This window comes from Lactuca sativa, chromosome 6, assembly GCF_002870075.4.
Source record: "Lactuca sativa cultivar Salinas chromosome 6, Lsat_Salinas_v11, whole genome shotgun sequence".
Classification (NCBI taxonomy): Eukaryota; Viridiplantae; Streptophyta; class Magnoliopsida; order Asterales; family Asteraceae; genus Lactuca; species Lactuca sativa.
This window is the reverse complement of record NC_056628.2, coordinates 141236013-141254150: the sequence shown is the minus strand read 5'-3', so window position 1 is coordinate 141254150 and position 18138 is coordinate 141236013. Positions and strand designations below refer to the sequence as shown.

The window sequence follows — 18138 nt, the reverse complement described above, 5'->3', positions numbered from 1 at the left end:
TCTTAGAAAAAGAAATAAACTCATTATTTACAAAAATCATGCTATATGTGTGCATCTGAAGACTTAATGCATTTTGAGGTTATATTTGTTGGAAAGAGTGTCCAAAGTCATTAACTAATTGTTGATATTTCTAATAATAATAAAGTCATCTTGGTTTTCCCTCAACACTCAAATTAAGTAGAATAAATAAAGGAGTAATTAGTTTATTAATTAAATGTGTTTAATAATTTATCATAAACTAATTGGAAAATATTTTTGGGAATTAATTAATAACTTAATTAATTAAAGGGTTGAATCTTAATTAACAAATAGTTATTTTTTTTTAAACGGCAAATCTAATAGATTTAAATTTAAATGTTTATCAATATTTTTCAGATACCGTGTCCTTGCAATTAATTAGAGTTAATAATAAAGTATTAAATATTTAAAGAGCTTTAAATTTACCTATATATATATATATATATATATATATATATATATATATATATATATATATATATATATATATATATATATGAACTTATCTATTATATGTATAAAACATTTAGAACATGTGTCTTCGTATGTTTAAGTATTGACATTGTCAGTCATACCATGACTAAGATCACTCACTATAATGTAGATGTTTAAGGAGATATCTTTGATTCCTAATAAGGTCGGCAATATACTTCGCTCTTACCTCCATTACCGCCTTATTCCATTTTAAGAATGGAGTTACTGGAAGGGTTTTATACTGATAATGGTCAAGTTAAAAGTATTAACGGGATCAAATTTTTAGTGGCTAAATTGAGTTAAAAGTAAGACTTCAATGATCAAATAAGTCAAAACTCCAAAAGTATATGTTTGCTTAACTTTTTGTTAGATTTGAGTAACAAACAAAAAACGAAAATTTTGAATTGTTCATCGGATTTCGGACTTGCATTGAAATCTGTAATGTTATCTTTTTCAAACTCCAAAATTTCAATCCCGAAACCAATCCAGAATGATAGCCTGAAATCCATAATGCCAATCTAAGTCCTAAGATATAATTACTTTTCGGATTATGAAAAAACAAAACAACCTTGGAAGTTTGGGGGAAAACTCAATTCAATCATCTTGGAAAACAAGGAAGGTGGGGGGAGAAGAGATGATATACAGGAACATAATTTACTCTTCTGTCCGGCGACACTATTCGGTAGAATCGTCGCCACTTTGTCGTCGCCAATCTCATCTTCCGTAAACAAGTAATTACTTTTCTACCATTTTTTAAAAACATTGGGCCAGTTCATTTGGAGTTTTTCTATCTTTTTCTGTAAACAATTAATTCCCTAATCTTTCCTCCTTTATTTCTTAATAAGTTTTTCTGTACATAGATCACTCAAAACAGTTTTTGTTAGACGATTAAATTAGATCAGAACCAACGCCTACGAATTGAAATTATATATCAAACAGAATGATTTTTATTTCATAATCGAATCTCTATAAATTATAGAACTATGTGCTTGATACCTTTTAGAATCAAGGTAGTTATCAAGCACTCAAATATTATAACCTTTGATTACCCGATTTCTAGGGTTTCTCTCGGTTACATGTTTAGCCTGTAAGTTTATATCTTTTACATGATCAGTTCAACAAACTACCCAAGAACAAGCAAGATCTTACACATGCTACAAATTAAAAGTGCAAGTGGTCTCAAATCTCAACTCACAATGATCAAACATCTTATGAATTAACTCATGCAATAAGTTTCATACTTTTTTTACTACTTATGACTTCTTAAGCTATATTGTTTCTCTTGCAAATAACTATCTTTATTCATTACAGTACAAATACACACTTAAATATACAACAATCCCCACAATTTGATATAAATGTCTTTAACTCTTAAATCTTAACAACCTTTTATTGACACATTCTCCTTCCTTGTCTATTTCCTGTGTCTTGTGAAATCCGAACTTAAATTAAATGGCTTCTAGTAGGTAGAGAATAGAGACCCTTTATTGTAAACTTGTATAAGTTCATAGTATAACAGATCTTTTAAGGGCTCTTGATGTTTAGAATCTTCTTGTATTCATCAGATAGCATCAATGTAGGGGTTGGTATTGTGGAAGGAGTGAATGTAGGGATTTCATCATTGCTTTCAAAAGTTGTTGATCGGCCTCTAATCATATCTGCTTCTCCTTTGTTGTTCATGACAAGAATGTTGCATGGTACTTTCTTTGCAATAATGTATTCTATGTGCTTCTTGTTGTGGTGCCTGTGAATGAAGCATTTCTACAAGTATTAGTAGATATTATGGCAAAAAGGTTTCATGTTTTTTTTATTTTATGTAACAAAGTAGCTTTTTAGATGAAATATGTGAGCATGTTTTGTTTTAAGACCAAAATATGGAACATTGTAACCGTAAATTGGTTACCTAATGATATTGCAATATGTTTGTTTGTGCAACAACGTTTCACTTCTTTTACAAATTTATGTAACAATGTTTCACCTATTCACTAATTTATACAACAATGTTTCACATTTTTACTGATTTATGTAACAATGTATAAATGTATCGCTTTTCTACCAATTTATGCTACAATATTTTGTAGTTTTAGTAGTTTATGCAACAATGTATCACCTTTTTACCAAATTATGCATCGATGTTTCATTTTTTATTAGTTTATGCCACAAAGTTTCACCTTTTTACCAATTTATGCTACAATGTTTCATTTTTTTTACTAATTTATGCAACAGACACGAATTATGCAACAATGCTTCAACTTGTTAAATATGTTGCTAGTAATATGATGTATTTTTTGGTTCTAAAACAAAATATTTGTGCCTGGTTCGTTGCATAAAATGAGGAAAAAATGAGACTTTGTTGCATAGAATGAGAAAAGTTAGAAATTTTTCTGAAAATCCTAAAATATGATTCCATGTACCTGTCAAAAACAACCCATGTTGCATAAGCGCTTGTGATTTCTTCAAGAACAAGTAACCGTTTTGGGAACCCTTGTCGAATCTCTATCCTTGGTGCAACCTTAATATTCAATGTGAGAGGACACTTTTAACCCTTGTATTTTCCCATTAAGTATCGACCGGATAAATGATGTTTTAAATAAATAAAAAAAATTAAGAAAATAACTACACTTGTGTGAAAACACGGAAGGGAGAGATAAATCATAGTAAATTAGTAAAAAAGTTATAGAAACATATCACTTTCTTAACTCTCTAAATCCGGGCATTCTTTCTTAATTAAGTCAAAAAGAAAAACATACATACAACTTATCAAATTAAGTCACGTCATATCAAGTCAATTAAGTTAAATAATAATAATAATAATTTTATTATTATTAAGAAGAAAAAAAAAAAAAAAAAAAAAAAAAAAAAAGAAACCTAGCTAGTGGTAAGCTCACCCCATATTCTATGCAAAGATCAACTAGTTGTTGAGCCTTTTGACACCTCACATCATTTTTCCACTCTTCCGTATCTTTCATACTCAATAGATCTTCAATATTCAATGTCCATATATCCGTATCCGTCTTGCAAGAAACTACAACCACCACAACATTTGTCAGATAACCTTAATATTCCATAACTTTGAAAAAAAAATACATCAATCTCGCAACCAACATGAGAAAAATAAATCAACATAACATTATATAAGGAAGAACATACTTACAAGCAAAAGTTAACCATGGCTTTACACCAAGAAGAGTAATTGTACAACAAGTGCGAAGTCCAATATTCTTGAGGACCCACTTAAGGGTCTCAACCGAAAACTCCTTGGTTGCGTCCATCACTATGACCACATGTTTCCTTTCAAATGGTTCTTGTGACTCTTTTGGACCGAAATCATGACCTAGACATGGCCGGTTGTTTGATGGTGGTTGTAGGCGGTGGCGGTGGCGGTGGCGGCGAGAACGGGAGTGGCGGTGAATGTGGTTTTGCCATTGCATGTTTATGGCGGCAATCATGTTTATTATTGAGGTAAGGCTAGAAAGATGAATTTAGGTTGTGAGTGTGGAGGTTATAGAGTGTAACTTTTGTTTTGATTGGAAATGTTAAAAACAAAATAAAAACAATTAGTTTGACATGAGCAAGAAAGATAACTTAGTTTTTAGTAATCAGAACATAGGTTTTAGTGGTCAAACCATGTAGTAATTTAGGAAAATGTACAAGAAATGTTCTTAGTAAAGGGAAAAATCCGATCTTGGGTTGTTTTTATCTAGGTTATATGATAAAAAGACAATTGTAAGCACTTGGCCATCTGGTTTTCGAAGAGTTAAATTAAATGTACGTCGACCTTCAAATTTATCATCGAAAAATACAATTTTTAACTTTATTGTGAGTAGAGAAGATAGACAAAATAAATGTTTTCTATTATTATTATAAAAATAAATTATTAACTAGTTTGATGGTTATGAATGTAAATTTGTAATACATTTTAAAAGCCGATAAAATCACAAAAATTTAATAATCTTTTCGCCTAAATTTGTCTTGATTTTTTGCATCGAAATTGACAAAAGATTGACAAGTGTAACCTCAGAAGGATCCAGTACATATAATATCTTAGTCGGGTTCCATTAGTTCGATTTGAAGACATATACTTCCGGGTTCGTTTTAGAGAATATGACTTATTAAGGTAATTAATTTAGAGAATATGACTTATTAAGGTAATTAATTTTTCGGTATGTTCACATCTGGGTAACTATCTTTTTTTTATACATATTTAAGTAACAAACTTGTTGGAAGTGTTCACATATGACCATTATGACCTGCTATAGCAGGTTAAATCCTAGATGTGAACAATTTCAACAAGTTCGTTACCTAGATGTGTACAAAAAAAATAGTTACCCAAATATTAACAACACGAAAAGTAAAAATTAAATTACACGAATGGTCCCTATGGTTTGGGGGAATTTGTGTTTTTTGTCCCTAACTTATTTTTTTAACTTGGATGGTCCTTACTGTTTATTTTTGTTGCGTGTTTGGTCCCTGTCTTACCTAAAAAGACTATTGTGCCCTTATTAATTTATTTTTTAATTAAATTTCTTATTTATGTATTTATTTTTTACATATTTTAAAAAATTAACAGACCACACATATTTGTATCTCCTCGGATGATCTCTACTGTTTATTTTTAATTAATTTATTTTTTTTAACTCGGATGGTCCCTACTGTTTATTTTTGTTACGCGTTTGGTCTCTGTTTTACCTAAAAATACTATCTTTCCTTTATTAATTTTTTTAATTAATTTTCTTATTAATGTATTTATTTTTTATATATTTAAAAAAATTAATATACCCCACATATTTGTATCTCCTCACCGTAAACCTGAAACCACATTTGAGAAATTTAATTTGGGTCTTACCGGTCACCATCTCATCTCTCAACCTCCCCAACTTCTATTTATTTTCCATCTTTAGTAACATCGACGTCTTCACCATCCTTCTTTTTTTGGTACTTCAACTCTGGCGAACCAACACCATAATCTACTGTCTCTTCATCTTTAGTGGGTTGTGGTGTTGATTCGACGAAGTTGAAGGACCGAAAAAAAAGTGATGATGAAGACGTCGATATCACTAAAGATGAAAAATAAATAGAAGTTGAGAAGGATGAAAGATGGGATGGTAAGGAGATACAGATATGTGGGGTCTACTAATTTTTTTTAAATATAAAAAGCATAAGTACATAAACAAGAAAATTAATAAGGGCACAATAGTCTTTTTAGGTAAGACAGAGACCAAGTTCTTAACAAAATTAAACAATAGGGACCATCCGAATTAAAAAAATAAATTTATTAAAAAAGAAACAATATGGATCATCCGAAGAGATACAAATATGTGTGGTCTATTAATTTTTTTAAATATGTAAAAAAATAAATACATAAATAAGAAAATTAATTAAAAAATAAATTAATAAGGGCACAATAGTCTTTTTATGTAAAACAGGGACCAAACGTGCAACAAAAATAAACACTAAGGACCATCCAAGTTAAAAAAAATAAGTTAGGGACCAAAAACATAAATTCCTCCAAACCACAGGGACCATTCATGTAATTTAATTTTTACTTTTCATTTTGTTCATATTTTGGTAACTATTTTTTTTGTACACATCTAGGTAACAAACTTGTTGAAAACGTTCACATCTAGGATTTAACCTGTTATAGCAGGTTATAATGGTCATATGTAAACACTTTCAACAAGTTGGTTACCTACATGTGTACAAAAAAAAAGATAGTTACCCAGATGTAAACATACCGAAAAGTTAATTACCTTAATAAGTCATATTCCTTATGTTTTATTGCTTTGAAGTTTTTTGGGGGTCTTATGTTTGATTTGAAGTTTTAAAATCTAGGTTTTTTGTTTAGATGTACATGTGTTTTATCATCTTCATAAAATAAAATAAAAAATCTTTGTTTCTTGCACTGTTGTAAAAATCCCGACTAACACCTGATTAATCTCCGATTAATCCCTAGGCGTTACTCGACTGATTAGAGGGCGTCTAGCGATTAATCTTTGCATACATAATAAATAGAACATTATAAAACGATGAAAATTTAACATTTTGAAGAAGTTTTATTTCAATGGAAACAATCTGAGACATGATTAGTTTTGTATTAATCATAATAACCTATTTTGTTATCATATTAGTGGTATTTACAAACTTTTATATGATATTAGTCATATTTAATTTTTTTAAATTCAATAAATTAGCAATTAATGGTTCCCGATTAATCTCCCGAGAAATCTCCACTTAGCCGATTAATCCCTTGACCCCAGTCCACAGACTAACTAACGTCGAGCGTTTTATACAACCTTGGTTTCTTGACATCTCTTTAACAAAATTTACTTGTAACTTGTGAGACATCAAATCTTATACTTGTATGTAGGATGAGCATCAGTCTACCATCAATAAATAAATGAAGGGACTTAAAACATTTAACAAATAATCAAACTTTTTTGTTTGTGATATCCTGTCCAATATAAAGTAAAGAAGAAAATAAAATGACTAGACACATTTATTATATGACATAAAAATATTAAAAAATGCAAAAAATGCCATCAACAATTTGAAATATAAAAATAGTCTTTCAACTCTCAAGGATGTAAATATATTTCCTGTTTTCATCATCACCTGCATACTTTTATATAAGAATAAATGTCCTTCACTTAAACGGAATCCAACCAACGACACTTTGCATATGTAGCTCTCTCTCTACATCTTAAAAACAACACGAAAAAGAAAAAGAAAAAAGAAAAAAAAAAACGATAGCAGACACACATGACAATATTTTTTAAAAGAATTTCCGGCTACAAAAATACGATTATAAAAGGAAGGTGACCCTCCAAACTCAAATAGAATAGGAGAGAAATTTTACCCTTTACATAATATATTTTATATTTATATTTATCAGAGGTATTTCTGTAATTAACACCACGCCTCCTTCCAATCTCAGTCTCAGAGGATCCGGTCTTGGAAATCGTTCATGAAAGTGGAGGCAATGGAGCTCAGCTTCTTTCCTGTTTCTCCTGCTATGTTCTTTAGCGATGACATATCCTGTTGTGCCTGATATTATCATAATAATCATAATCATTAAATAATTAAATAAATAAAACCATTTGTTCAATTTGTTCGTTTTTAAATAAAATAAATACCTGGAAAGAGAGGCGGTTGATGAGGTCACTAGCACTGAGATCGAGGTTAGAATTGTCGGAGTCATTACCAAATAAATCAGCACTTGAGATGGATGCGGACCCCTACAAACACCGATTAAAATTAATACTGAAATAATTTTTAATTAAATTAAGTTATTTTAAAAGTATTCATTAAAAAATAAAAAAGAATACCGAAAACTTTTGTAGGGAGACTTGAGTATCAGTTTCGGATCTGTTTTGGTCCCCAAAATATTGTGCGGATGAAATAGATTTGGCGTTAGAGAATTTCTTCCTTGCTTCATCACTTTCCTGTATCTATTATATAATAATTCAAAATTCAAAATTAAATATCATTGCTGACCTGGAATTATGATAAGAAGGAAAAAAAAAAGTAAAATAAAAAATTTAATATCATTGCTGACCTGGACTTTTGATGAGGAGCTGCTTTTCTTCGAAAAGCCACTCTCCATTCCATATTCAGCAAAGAAACTGGACGACTTAGGTGGCGCCACATGGCTCAGCTTATTCGTGCCACCTGGGCCCGCCTCCACGGATTCACTACTGTCCACATACTCAAACCGTGAAATCTGAGGTGTCATGTTCAAAGCTGATGACGATGCGTTGTTACTTGCTGACGTGGAGGACACTTGTACAACTGGCTCTTCTGGCTTCTGATCATACAAGCTCTCACTTGTCTGCATCAAATTCATCATCTCTAAAGTAAATCCCAAAACAAATTTAAAAAATCAAAAGTACTAGTAAGAGTAAATTACAAATTTGGTCCCTGTGCTTTACTCAAAATCATAAGTTTGGTGCAATGTTATTTCTTTTACAGTAAATTATATTTTTGGTCATTGAGTATAACCGACTTTTGCGATTTTCATTCCAAAAAATGTTTTCTATTGCAATTTTGGTCCTTATTTGAGGTTGTATCACTTTTTTGGGACCAAAATTGCAAAAACCAGTTATACTCGGGACCAAAATAATCAGTTTACTTAGGGCAGAGATAAAAATGTTACAAGAACCTCAAATGTGGACCTCAAATGCAAAAAAGTAGTTAAACTCAAGGACCAAAAATGTAATTTACTTTCTTTTAGGACTTGCATTTCCTTGTCAGGGGAACTAAATCCACACCCAGATTCAAACTTCGGGTAGATTTCAAAAAATGGACCAAACTTGTGATTTTGAGTAAAGCACATGGACCAAATTTGTAATTTACTAATAAATTTATTAAAAAAAAAACAAAAAATAGTCATAAGGGTAAATTACAAATTTGATCCCTCACAAGTCACAAGTTTGGTCCATTTGTTGAAATCTTCCCAAAGTCGTCCCTAAGTTCTTCACATTTTGTTGCAGATTTGGTCCCTGTGCTTTACTCAAAATTGCAAGTTTGGCCCAATGTCATTTCTTTCAAGACTTTCATTTCATTGTCTGAATCCACAACAAAGTGCAGAAATGACAAATTTGGAAAGATTTCAAAACAGGACCAAACTTGAAACTTTGAGTAAAGCACAGGGACCAAATTTGTAAATTACTCTATTATTAACTTTTTTACCTTGGTGCTAAGCTTTCTTGCACCTAGGCCCCCTGTCTTTCCAGTCTTTTTAGCACCACCACCAATGGGTTTCTTGACAGAAGGTGCACGGATTGATGATGGAGCTGGTTTCACTGGAGCAGAGCCATTGGTGTCAGGTTTTGATGCAGGTGTAGGTGTAGGGTTCTCTTTTAGGGTTTCAAAGGGCTTGAAATCAGTAGAAGGTTTATCAAGAGTTTCAACAGGTGATGATGGGAAGCTGTTGGCAGCATCTTCTGCATGACTTTTGGCAACTTCTTTTGAAAGTAATTGTTTATATAACTCAGCAGCTCTTGAGGTGTATTTGGCTTCAATTTTCCCTCCATCTGTCCAACCATGTTGCTTGAAGAACACTTGAGCTCGATTGTTGCCCCCAAAACTCATCATCTTTAATTGATCTGGTGTCCATGAATCTAAATTCGTTGACCTGTAATGTAAAACTTCAAGTTAGAATTCTTTTGATTGTAAGAAGTAGAAGATCTTTCCTAATTTACAATATTGACAACATCTTTTTCCAACTACAATACCCCCTTGCAAGTTTTGTTTTTTGTTTTGTTAATAGTTTAACAAACCAAAATTATCATCCAGCTTAAAAAAAGTAGCCTCCTGATGACAGTTAAAAGTCAACCAGAATAGATAGGATGGCCAAAGGAAAAGATCACAGCTTTCTTAGTCCCTAATTCTCAAGAGAGTTTTCCCACTAAACTAACAAGTCCTAAATTACTCATTGGTTATGCAACGTAATAAACTAGTGTGGAAGCCTTATGCTATTCAATTAAGCTAAAAACCTGCTATAAGAATTATGTAAGATGACTAAGATCCTGGATCGATTCATCATTTCTATAGCAGAGCAATCAAACACTCATACTTAGGCAATGTATGATGAGAATTGCTACATAATCAAACAGACCGATGGCAAATAACCTACAAATGTTGAATTTCAAAGACTCGAGATATGATTTAGTAACTTCATTTCAAATTCGCAAGACCTAGCTGGTGCGCCCAGTGATAACTTATGAATATAGTAAAGTTCAATTGAAATTAACTGATAATTTTGTACTTTTAAGATAAATCTGAGTTGCGTCCGCTGTAATTCATTCTAGAATCAGATTACCAATCGATCGCACAAGTGCACCCTACAAACATCAACTACATGGAGAAGGAGATCACCTAACGAAGCTGATATGAACACCGAGGCTACGATGTGTGGCAGAGCAATCAATACAGAGAAATATCCCGTAGGTTACCGATGCCCAAGTTGGATTCCTCGCGTTACAATCAAAACACATCTGATACAAACACGGCACAATAAAAACGAATCAGATCAATTCAAAACAAGATTTGGAGAAACCAAATCACAGATCTGAAGAAACCTAACATTAACAGACAAATCAAATCCAAACCTTATTCTCCGATTTGGCTTTCAGCTTCCTGAAAACGGCGTTTTTGTCGGTGAAGCTTTCGGAAGCCATTGGAGAAACTGAAAGCAAAATCTACAGTCCCCAGGAGGAGTTTACCGAATCTAGGGATTTTGGAACTCCTCGAGGAAACGATAATCGATGAAGGGGAAATTAAAGAACGTGAATGTGAGAGAAATGTGTATGTATTGAACCGCTGATTGTTGTTTTCTGCAATTTTACGTTTTAAAAGGGGAACAGGAAGGGTGAGGTGGTTATTACGGAAATGCCATTGGGATTGGTATTGCGTTGTTGTCTAGTTAGTTAGGTGGAATGGCATAAATGCCCCCACTGTTGTTGATGTCTAGACTTGAAGTGTTTTTCCACCCAAAATATGGGTTAATGGATAATAGTTATAAGTTTATGTCGTGGTTTGTAATTAGTTTTTAACTTTTTTATGTGTTCCATTTGTCATTAATTCTAAAAATACGTTCTAGTTAGTGAAGCGTGGCTTTATCAACATGTTGTTGCCCTGCGGTCGTTGATAACACATTTCAATTAAATGCATGTGTCTTTGAAAACCATCAAAATTCACCCTACAAAAATCACATTTTGCAAAACATGTGATTTTCATAGTGATTGAGAGGGTAAGAATAAGGTTTTCATAGTCTTTCCTCCAAGACTTCTTTGTTGCATGTAAGAAAAGTTATGTTAAACGCTTGGAATATTGAAACAAACTATAGTTGCAAGGTAACGTGTTCTTATTGTTGAACATGGTTGTACTTAAAACAAAGGATATAAAGGAAAACATAATACTAACTCCATCGTGATTTGTCGAGGAACCATGTATATTGATTTATTGCAACATAACAAACATATAGATCGGAAGAAAGATATCACACAATCTTGGATGATCTTGGGAACCTAAAGAAGGGTTCATCTATCATGTCTTCATACCAAAATAACAATCCACTTCTTGTGGATGCTATCCCACATAATTAACAAGCAGGAACATCAACTCGCATAACTTATAGCACACCATGAGATGTATGTGTGTGTGTTTATTTTCTTCAATTGACAGCGCCAGCCAAAAGAGGGAAAGAACTCGTGAATTTGGATTAGGGGTGAAAGAGTCAGAGTCGTGCTTTTATTCTTATCAGTTGACTTGCTAATTTGAGTATTACAAGATGAGTCTCCATTCATTCGAATATTAATTACAACTTAATCCCCAACTCTTTCTATTTTATGATTAAACAACCACACAATTGATGAATTAAACAACTAATCCATCATTTAATGGTTCTTACCATTTAGAAATTGATTCTACTTTATGTGTAACCTAATAGGCTCATTCATCGTTATCAATGTTATTGAATTTTTATGTTATTGGGTATATTCCCACAAACTCCCACTTGTACATGGCACAACAATTGTATAATATGAAATACCTTTCATACAGGCTAAAAGAATTAAAATTTTACTTTAAAAAAATCATTAAACCATTCTAAAAGTCATAAATGCGAAATTAGGGGAATCTCATCGTGATTTAATGAATTTTTTATTCGAAAATAGGTTTAAATCATTGGAACAAGTTTAATTTCATCATTATTTCCATGAAAATCGAATCACACATTATTTTCAACATTAATAGAGCTTTAAAACTTCAAATCATCACTAAAGTCCATAGTAAACGAACAATTGAAGATCTCATGGCGTTTAGGAATCTAGATGTTAAAAACATCACTAAAACTTATTAATAATTGTTGGTGATTTTAGTGTCACTGTGTCATTTTATGTAATTGGAACTAACATGTGAGCTAAGGGCTTCATAATTTGTACTCTAATATATGTATGGATATATGCGGAGTGCACGCATGTATAAAGTCGAATTAGAAGCTGGTTCGACGACAGGTTGGGGTCCGGGGGCAGCGCCCCTTTGGTGGGGTCGAGGGGCAGCGCCCCAAGAGGTCTCCAAATGTTACATATGGGAACACAGTGGGAAAATCGAATTCTTGATGGTGATTATGGTAAAACTAACGAATTCGTTAGTTTTGAAAACCCTTGATTTCCTCTTTAAATTCGGGATTTCCCTTATTTGCTTCAAAAGCAACCCATGACGGCCAACACTAAGAGGCAAACCCTAAATCTCATTTATTATATAAACGACTCTTCTCTTTGAGAAGATACACACAACCATTAGCTCTCTTTTCTTTAGACAAACGTAGAATCTTTCTAGCAATTTCGCTTACGATTTTTGTGCCTAGATTCGTAAGTATCCTCTTAGATTATGCTAGGTTGAGTTTCTTGCAACCCGGGCATAGGGTAGAAATATCAGTTTGAAAAGTGTTCACACGATCTAATGGGTATCCAAATCTCCAACATAAACCCTAATTCTTCCAACAATCGAACTGATATTTGGTGTTTCTGTAGATGGTAGAATCAATCCCCGAGATGACCATGAAGTTTACAAAGATGGAGAAGTTCGAAGGCATCGATTTTAGGCACTATAATAAGAAGATGCACTTCATCCTGACTACTATGAAAGCAGTATATGTGTTGACTACTCCAAGGCCAACAAAGGTTGAGGAAGGTGTTGTTGAGACGATTGGAGAGATAAGGAGGAGACAAAAGTGGGACAACGATGACTACATTTGCAAAGGTCACATTATGAATGGTATGTCTGATGCTCTATTTCATATCCATAGTGAACCCTTGTATGCCAAGGAGTTATGGGACACCCTTGAATTGAAATACATTACTGAGGATGTTTCTAGCAAGAAGTTTCTGGTTAGTGATTTTAATAATTTTAAGATGGACGATTCAAGGTCAGTCACTGAACAATACAATGAACTCCTTGGCATATATGGTCAGTTTAAAATGCACCATATGAATATGGATGAATCCATTGTTGTGTCAAGCATCATTGACAAACTTCCTCCATCCTAGAAGGATTTGAAACATAACTTAAAACATGAAAATGAGGAACTGTCTTTGGTTAAACTTGCAAGTCATATTCGTATTGAAGAATCTCTTCGTGCAAAGGAAAGTGACAAATCTGATAAACCCAAAGGTAAAGTTGAATATGGACAACCCTCGGTTCATATGTTTGAAAACAAACCAAGAAATTCGAACCACAAAGGAGATGACAAGCTTTGAACTTTATACCTCAAAACCCATGAAATGAAGGTGCTAAAGTTGGATCTCTAAGCCCCCGTCCGAAGAATAAGTCTCCAAGCTTCTTCTTCTACCACTTCAAGATGCACAAAAACCTAAAATGGTCAAAACAAGAGCACCACACAAAGGCAAGGGATGAACAAGGGTTTTCAAAGGGTGGAGGTTGGTTTAAAATGTCCATGAGGTGAGTTAATGATGCTTAAATATGACACAACCCCTAAAAATTAGGGTATGGCCCTGGCCAGCGTACGCCCAACGTAACCCTCGTAGGCCTAATGTATGAGGTTCAAACCCGCGATCAACTCCAGCTAGTACGCCCCACATACTAGCCATAAGGACCACAATGCAATGTTTTACAATATAAAGTGTCAAATGGAAACATACCAAATTCATGTGTTACAGTTCTCCAATTAGGTTAGTTCTTTGACTTATATATAGAGATTATTTTGATGGTTTGTAGTATTTGACAGTTGTTTGTTGTTGTTTTAGGGCAAAGAGCAAAAATAATTGGATGTTAAGTTCTTAATCAAAACATATTCCATATGTGATTTTTTTACCTTATGTTTTCTTTCATGTATTATTTTGTTTATTCGAGTAATGTGTAAATACTTTTGGTTATGATTCCTTAGATTTGACTTGTTAATATGTTGATGAACAATGTATCATATTCCTTTAAGAATGTTATTTTTTTATGTATTTTAGTTAAAATAGTAGTTTTTATGACATTTGTATATGTAATTTCTTATTGTATTTTAACATAAATCAACGTGACGTGCATATGTTAAATATTCTGACATATTTTTGCAAGAGTATATTCTAAACTTTTAAAAGTTTTTGTTTAATATTATTGCAGATTCTTTTAAGAACGAGAGTGTATTATAGCATCTAACCTAATAAATGAAAATCAATTTTGCCAAATGTCATGTTCTCATTGAATTTGACACATGTCATTTTCTAAGAGTTTTTGAATTATTTTTTTTTCACTTGTCATTTTCTTGTATTTTTCATTTTTTTAATTTTATTTTAATGAGATTTATATATGTAAAGTAGACCATTTTATTAAATTTCATAATAATGCTCTACAACCTTTCAAATATCTTACATTATTATTCAGTTACTTACTTTAATTATTATATTCTTTTTATTTATGTAAAATTATTACTTTAAAAATACGTGATGCTTATAATTTTATACTAAACTTTTTTTATAAACTCGTGTATTACACGGGTCACACGCCTAGTAATATATTATTCAGACATGCAAAATAAAAGGAGAGTTGATTTCAATTAAGAAAAAAAAAGGTTGCTAAGACATACATTTTTTTTCTTTTTTGCTTTCTTTTGTCATTTGTCATTGCATTTTTTCAAGAATCGATAACATAAGCCCTATAATTCAATTTTATGGCTGACATTCGTACAAAATGTCATTCTGTCACACCCCCAAACCGAGATGGCGGAAACATTCGGGGGCGGAGGACGTCATGTACAGTATCATAACAATGCACAATAGTAAAACAAGCAACAACATTCATTGCATTAATAATATAGTTTATACATGTGTGTTATGTGTATAGTTTGTAAGACACCAAAAATATATCAAAATAAAAGACGAGTCTTGAACATGCTCCGTCTTCTCAAAACCTGGTCCAATGTGTATGTCTACTGGTGACCTGAGAATACAAGTTATTTTGAAAGAGAGTATCAGCATTTAAGTTGGTGAGTTCATAAGTATTTTTGTGTCAAAAGTTTTGTTTTATAAAAATGTTTGTAAGTGTTTGATGAAAATGTTTGTATACTTCCTAGAAAATCCTATATTTTCTACTAAAATGAAAAGTAGTCTTCTACCAAGACTCAACTGTTTTGTATGTTCTATTCTTTTGAATAAAGTGTAAAATATAAGTTTGTACTTGAAATAATATAAATGTAATGTTTTCTATATGCGTAAAACTATCTTTATTCTAAAAATAGTATGCATTTCTCGTCTGGGAATATCATTGTATGAATGAAATGGAAAATGAAGATTTGCAGTAGTGTTGTATAAAATACACTACTGAATGCATTAACTACCATATAAACCAAACTGGTTAAATTAGGTTAAAATGTGATAAGGTTATAACCATACTTGATAGACTATTATAACACACGACGTTCTTCAGGCGTCAAAAAATGGTATGACATTTGTCACCCGTAGACCTGCAGGTTCCACTAAAGCTGGTAGCAAGGTGTAGAATGGTCAATCCCGTATAGATCTATACACAAACTCACGCTCTCCCTCCAGGAGACTCTGGTTACAAAATGTGATATAGCAATGATATTGCTACGCCATGAAATAGTATCTCACATTTTTGTTATATTGTTCTTGTTATAGTATGTATGTTTCTTCTTGTTCTTGTTATAGTATGTTTTGTTATGTATAATAATAGTATGTGCATACTGACTCATGTATGTTTCTTTGTTCTAGAAATAGTATGTAGTGATCCTCTGAACTATATCTATTATAGTTTACTAGTATGTTTGTTTGAACTATTACTGATTTATAGAAAAGACTCAATTGTTCACCATAAGCAACTAAGTTAAGTATGTTCCTTAAAAATGGGGTTTAATATTCGTATATGTATTTAATAAGTATAACTATGATTTAGCCGACAGTCGGACTAGTGATCCTACCCTAAGCCCACAACCAAAAAAGGAACATGGTATTCCGCAATAGTCCTAAGTCCGTTAAGGCATAATTATACGTAAATAGATATACAAATATGATTTTGATAATAAACAGCAATCTAAAATAGTTTCAAAAGAGTTTTAAAGTGTTTTTAACAAGTATTTGAGTATAAGAAATCCCTTTGTTTGATGTTTTCACATGTAAATCATTAACACAATTATATGAAGGGTTTTGAGCATTCTAACACTCCTATGGTGTACATGCAACCCGTGACAACCCGAAATTTCTATTCTGTACAAACATATCAAGTCAATAGGAGTCAGATCGGTTGTTGTCAATTTTCAGACTTTTTAGAGTAAGTTTGAGTATTTCAGGATTTCACACTTTAGTGATAACATGAGAGAGGATCTACTAGGGTTATTGTGCAATGCAGTTATTCCAAAACTCTAAGAAATTAGAGTTCACTGCTTGAATAAAATATTTTCTAACAAAAACCCTAAATCTGAGAGTATATATAGAAGATTTAGTCATTATTTTCACTTTTTCCAAAACTTCTCAAGATCCAAAACCATTCTCTCTCAAGTATCATCCAAAAAGATTTTCAAGATCTTCAATCTAGTAAGTGTTTCTAGCTTCCTTAAGTGATTATATGCTTAGATCTAGTGTTTTAAAACACTTCTAACCGTGAAATCATTCCAAAAAGGTTGATTCTTCCTTTTCACCAAGAACACCAAGAACACACACTAGTGTTCTTGGACTTTTAGCTCATTTCAAGCTTCCACAAAGTAAGTACTTCTATCCTAGAGTCTTTTAAAGCTTGCTATACATCTTTACATCAAGGAAATCACCCAAGAACACCAAGAACTAAGTGTTCACGGTTCAAGAAGTTCTTGAACCGTAAACACCAAGTTAAGGTGCCTTAGGGTGCTTTAGTCCATCACAAGCCTTTGTAACAAGTCTAGATCCTTCCTTGATGTATTTGTCACATAAAAAGCACAAGAAAACACCCATTTTTATGTGTTTACGGTTTGGGGATCTCCCAAAACCGTAAACACCTCAAAAGGTGTATAAATGGCCCATACTCTTCCCTTCTGCCTAGAATCCAACCTAGTCTATTACCATGAAGAGTTTAGAACTTGAAAACATCATAAAACCATGTTCCATAGGAGTTTACGGTATTAAACTCATGGAGAAATGGTCCATGGACCGTAAAATCCATTTAGGAGTGTATTGATGCTACACAAGACTTCCTAAGGCTTAAACATGAAGTAGGAATGCTTGGATTGGCTTAGAAGTCTTCAAACAACAAATGGTCAAAAGAGGGTGAGTTTATGACCGTAAAACCTCTTACTATTGACCACAAAAATGTAAACTCCCTAATGGAGTGTTCCTTGAACCCCAAGCACACTAGCCCTTCCCTACAACACTTAGATGCAATCCTTGAGACTTATAACACTTATATAAGGTGTTTAGCATGTATTTACTTGTTTATTTGTTGTTTAAACACTAATTTGATACATATATGTGATATTATATGTTAACTAGGATCATAGAGTGTGTTCAAGACTTCACTTGACACCTAGCAATCCTACATCTTCAGTTCATCCGTACCACTCACTACAGGTGAGTTCATACCCCTTAATCAATGGTTTAAATGTTTTTAAATGCTTTTATGGGGGGATACAAGTTAAATACTTATATTTATTAC

General features: G+C 32.4%; 3 protein-coding genes across 3 annotated transcripts; 1 reads left to right on the top strand and 2 right to left on the bottom strand.

The window, feature by feature from the left end:
- Positions 1 to 1778: 1778 nt before the first annotated feature.
- LOC111918080 (uncharacterized) lies at positions 1779 to 3604 on the bottom strand. The gene is made up of 3 exons (XM_023913736.3): positions 3381 to 3604; positions 2907 to 3004; positions 1779 to 2236 (listed from the first exon to the last, which is right to left on the bottom strand). The coding sequence occupies exons 1-3, from the start codon at positions 3459 to 3461 to the stop codon at positions 2017 to 2019; spliced, it is 399 nt and encodes a 132-aa protein (XP_023769504.1). The 5' UTR covers positions 3462 to 3604; the 3' UTR covers positions 1779 to 2016.
- A 3434-nt stretch (positions 3605 to 7038) lies between these two features.
- Positions 7039 to 10826, bottom strand: LOC111918102 (probable ADP-ribosylation factor GTPase-activating protein AGD8). The gene is made up of 7 exons (XM_023913766.3): positions 10602 to 10826; positions 10369 to 10487; positions 9181 to 9625; positions 8048 to 8320; positions 7818 to 7940; positions 7626 to 7727; positions 7039 to 7536 (listed from the first exon to the last, which is right to left on the bottom strand). The coding sequence occupies exons 1-7, from the start codon at positions 10668 to 10670 to the stop codon at positions 7429 to 7431; spliced, it is 1239 nt and encodes a 412-aa protein (XP_023769534.1). The 5' UTR covers positions 10671 to 10826; the 3' UTR covers positions 7039 to 7428.
- Positions 10827 to 13025: 2199 nt separating this feature from the next.
- LOC111918136 (uncharacterized) lies at positions 13026 to 13541 on the top strand. Its single transcript, XM_023913801.1, has one exon. The coding sequence runs from the start codon at positions 13026 to 13028 to the stop codon at positions 13539 to 13541; it is 516 nt and encodes a 171-aa protein (XP_023769569.1).
- The last annotated feature ends 4597 nt before the right edge of the window (positions 13542 to 18138 follow it).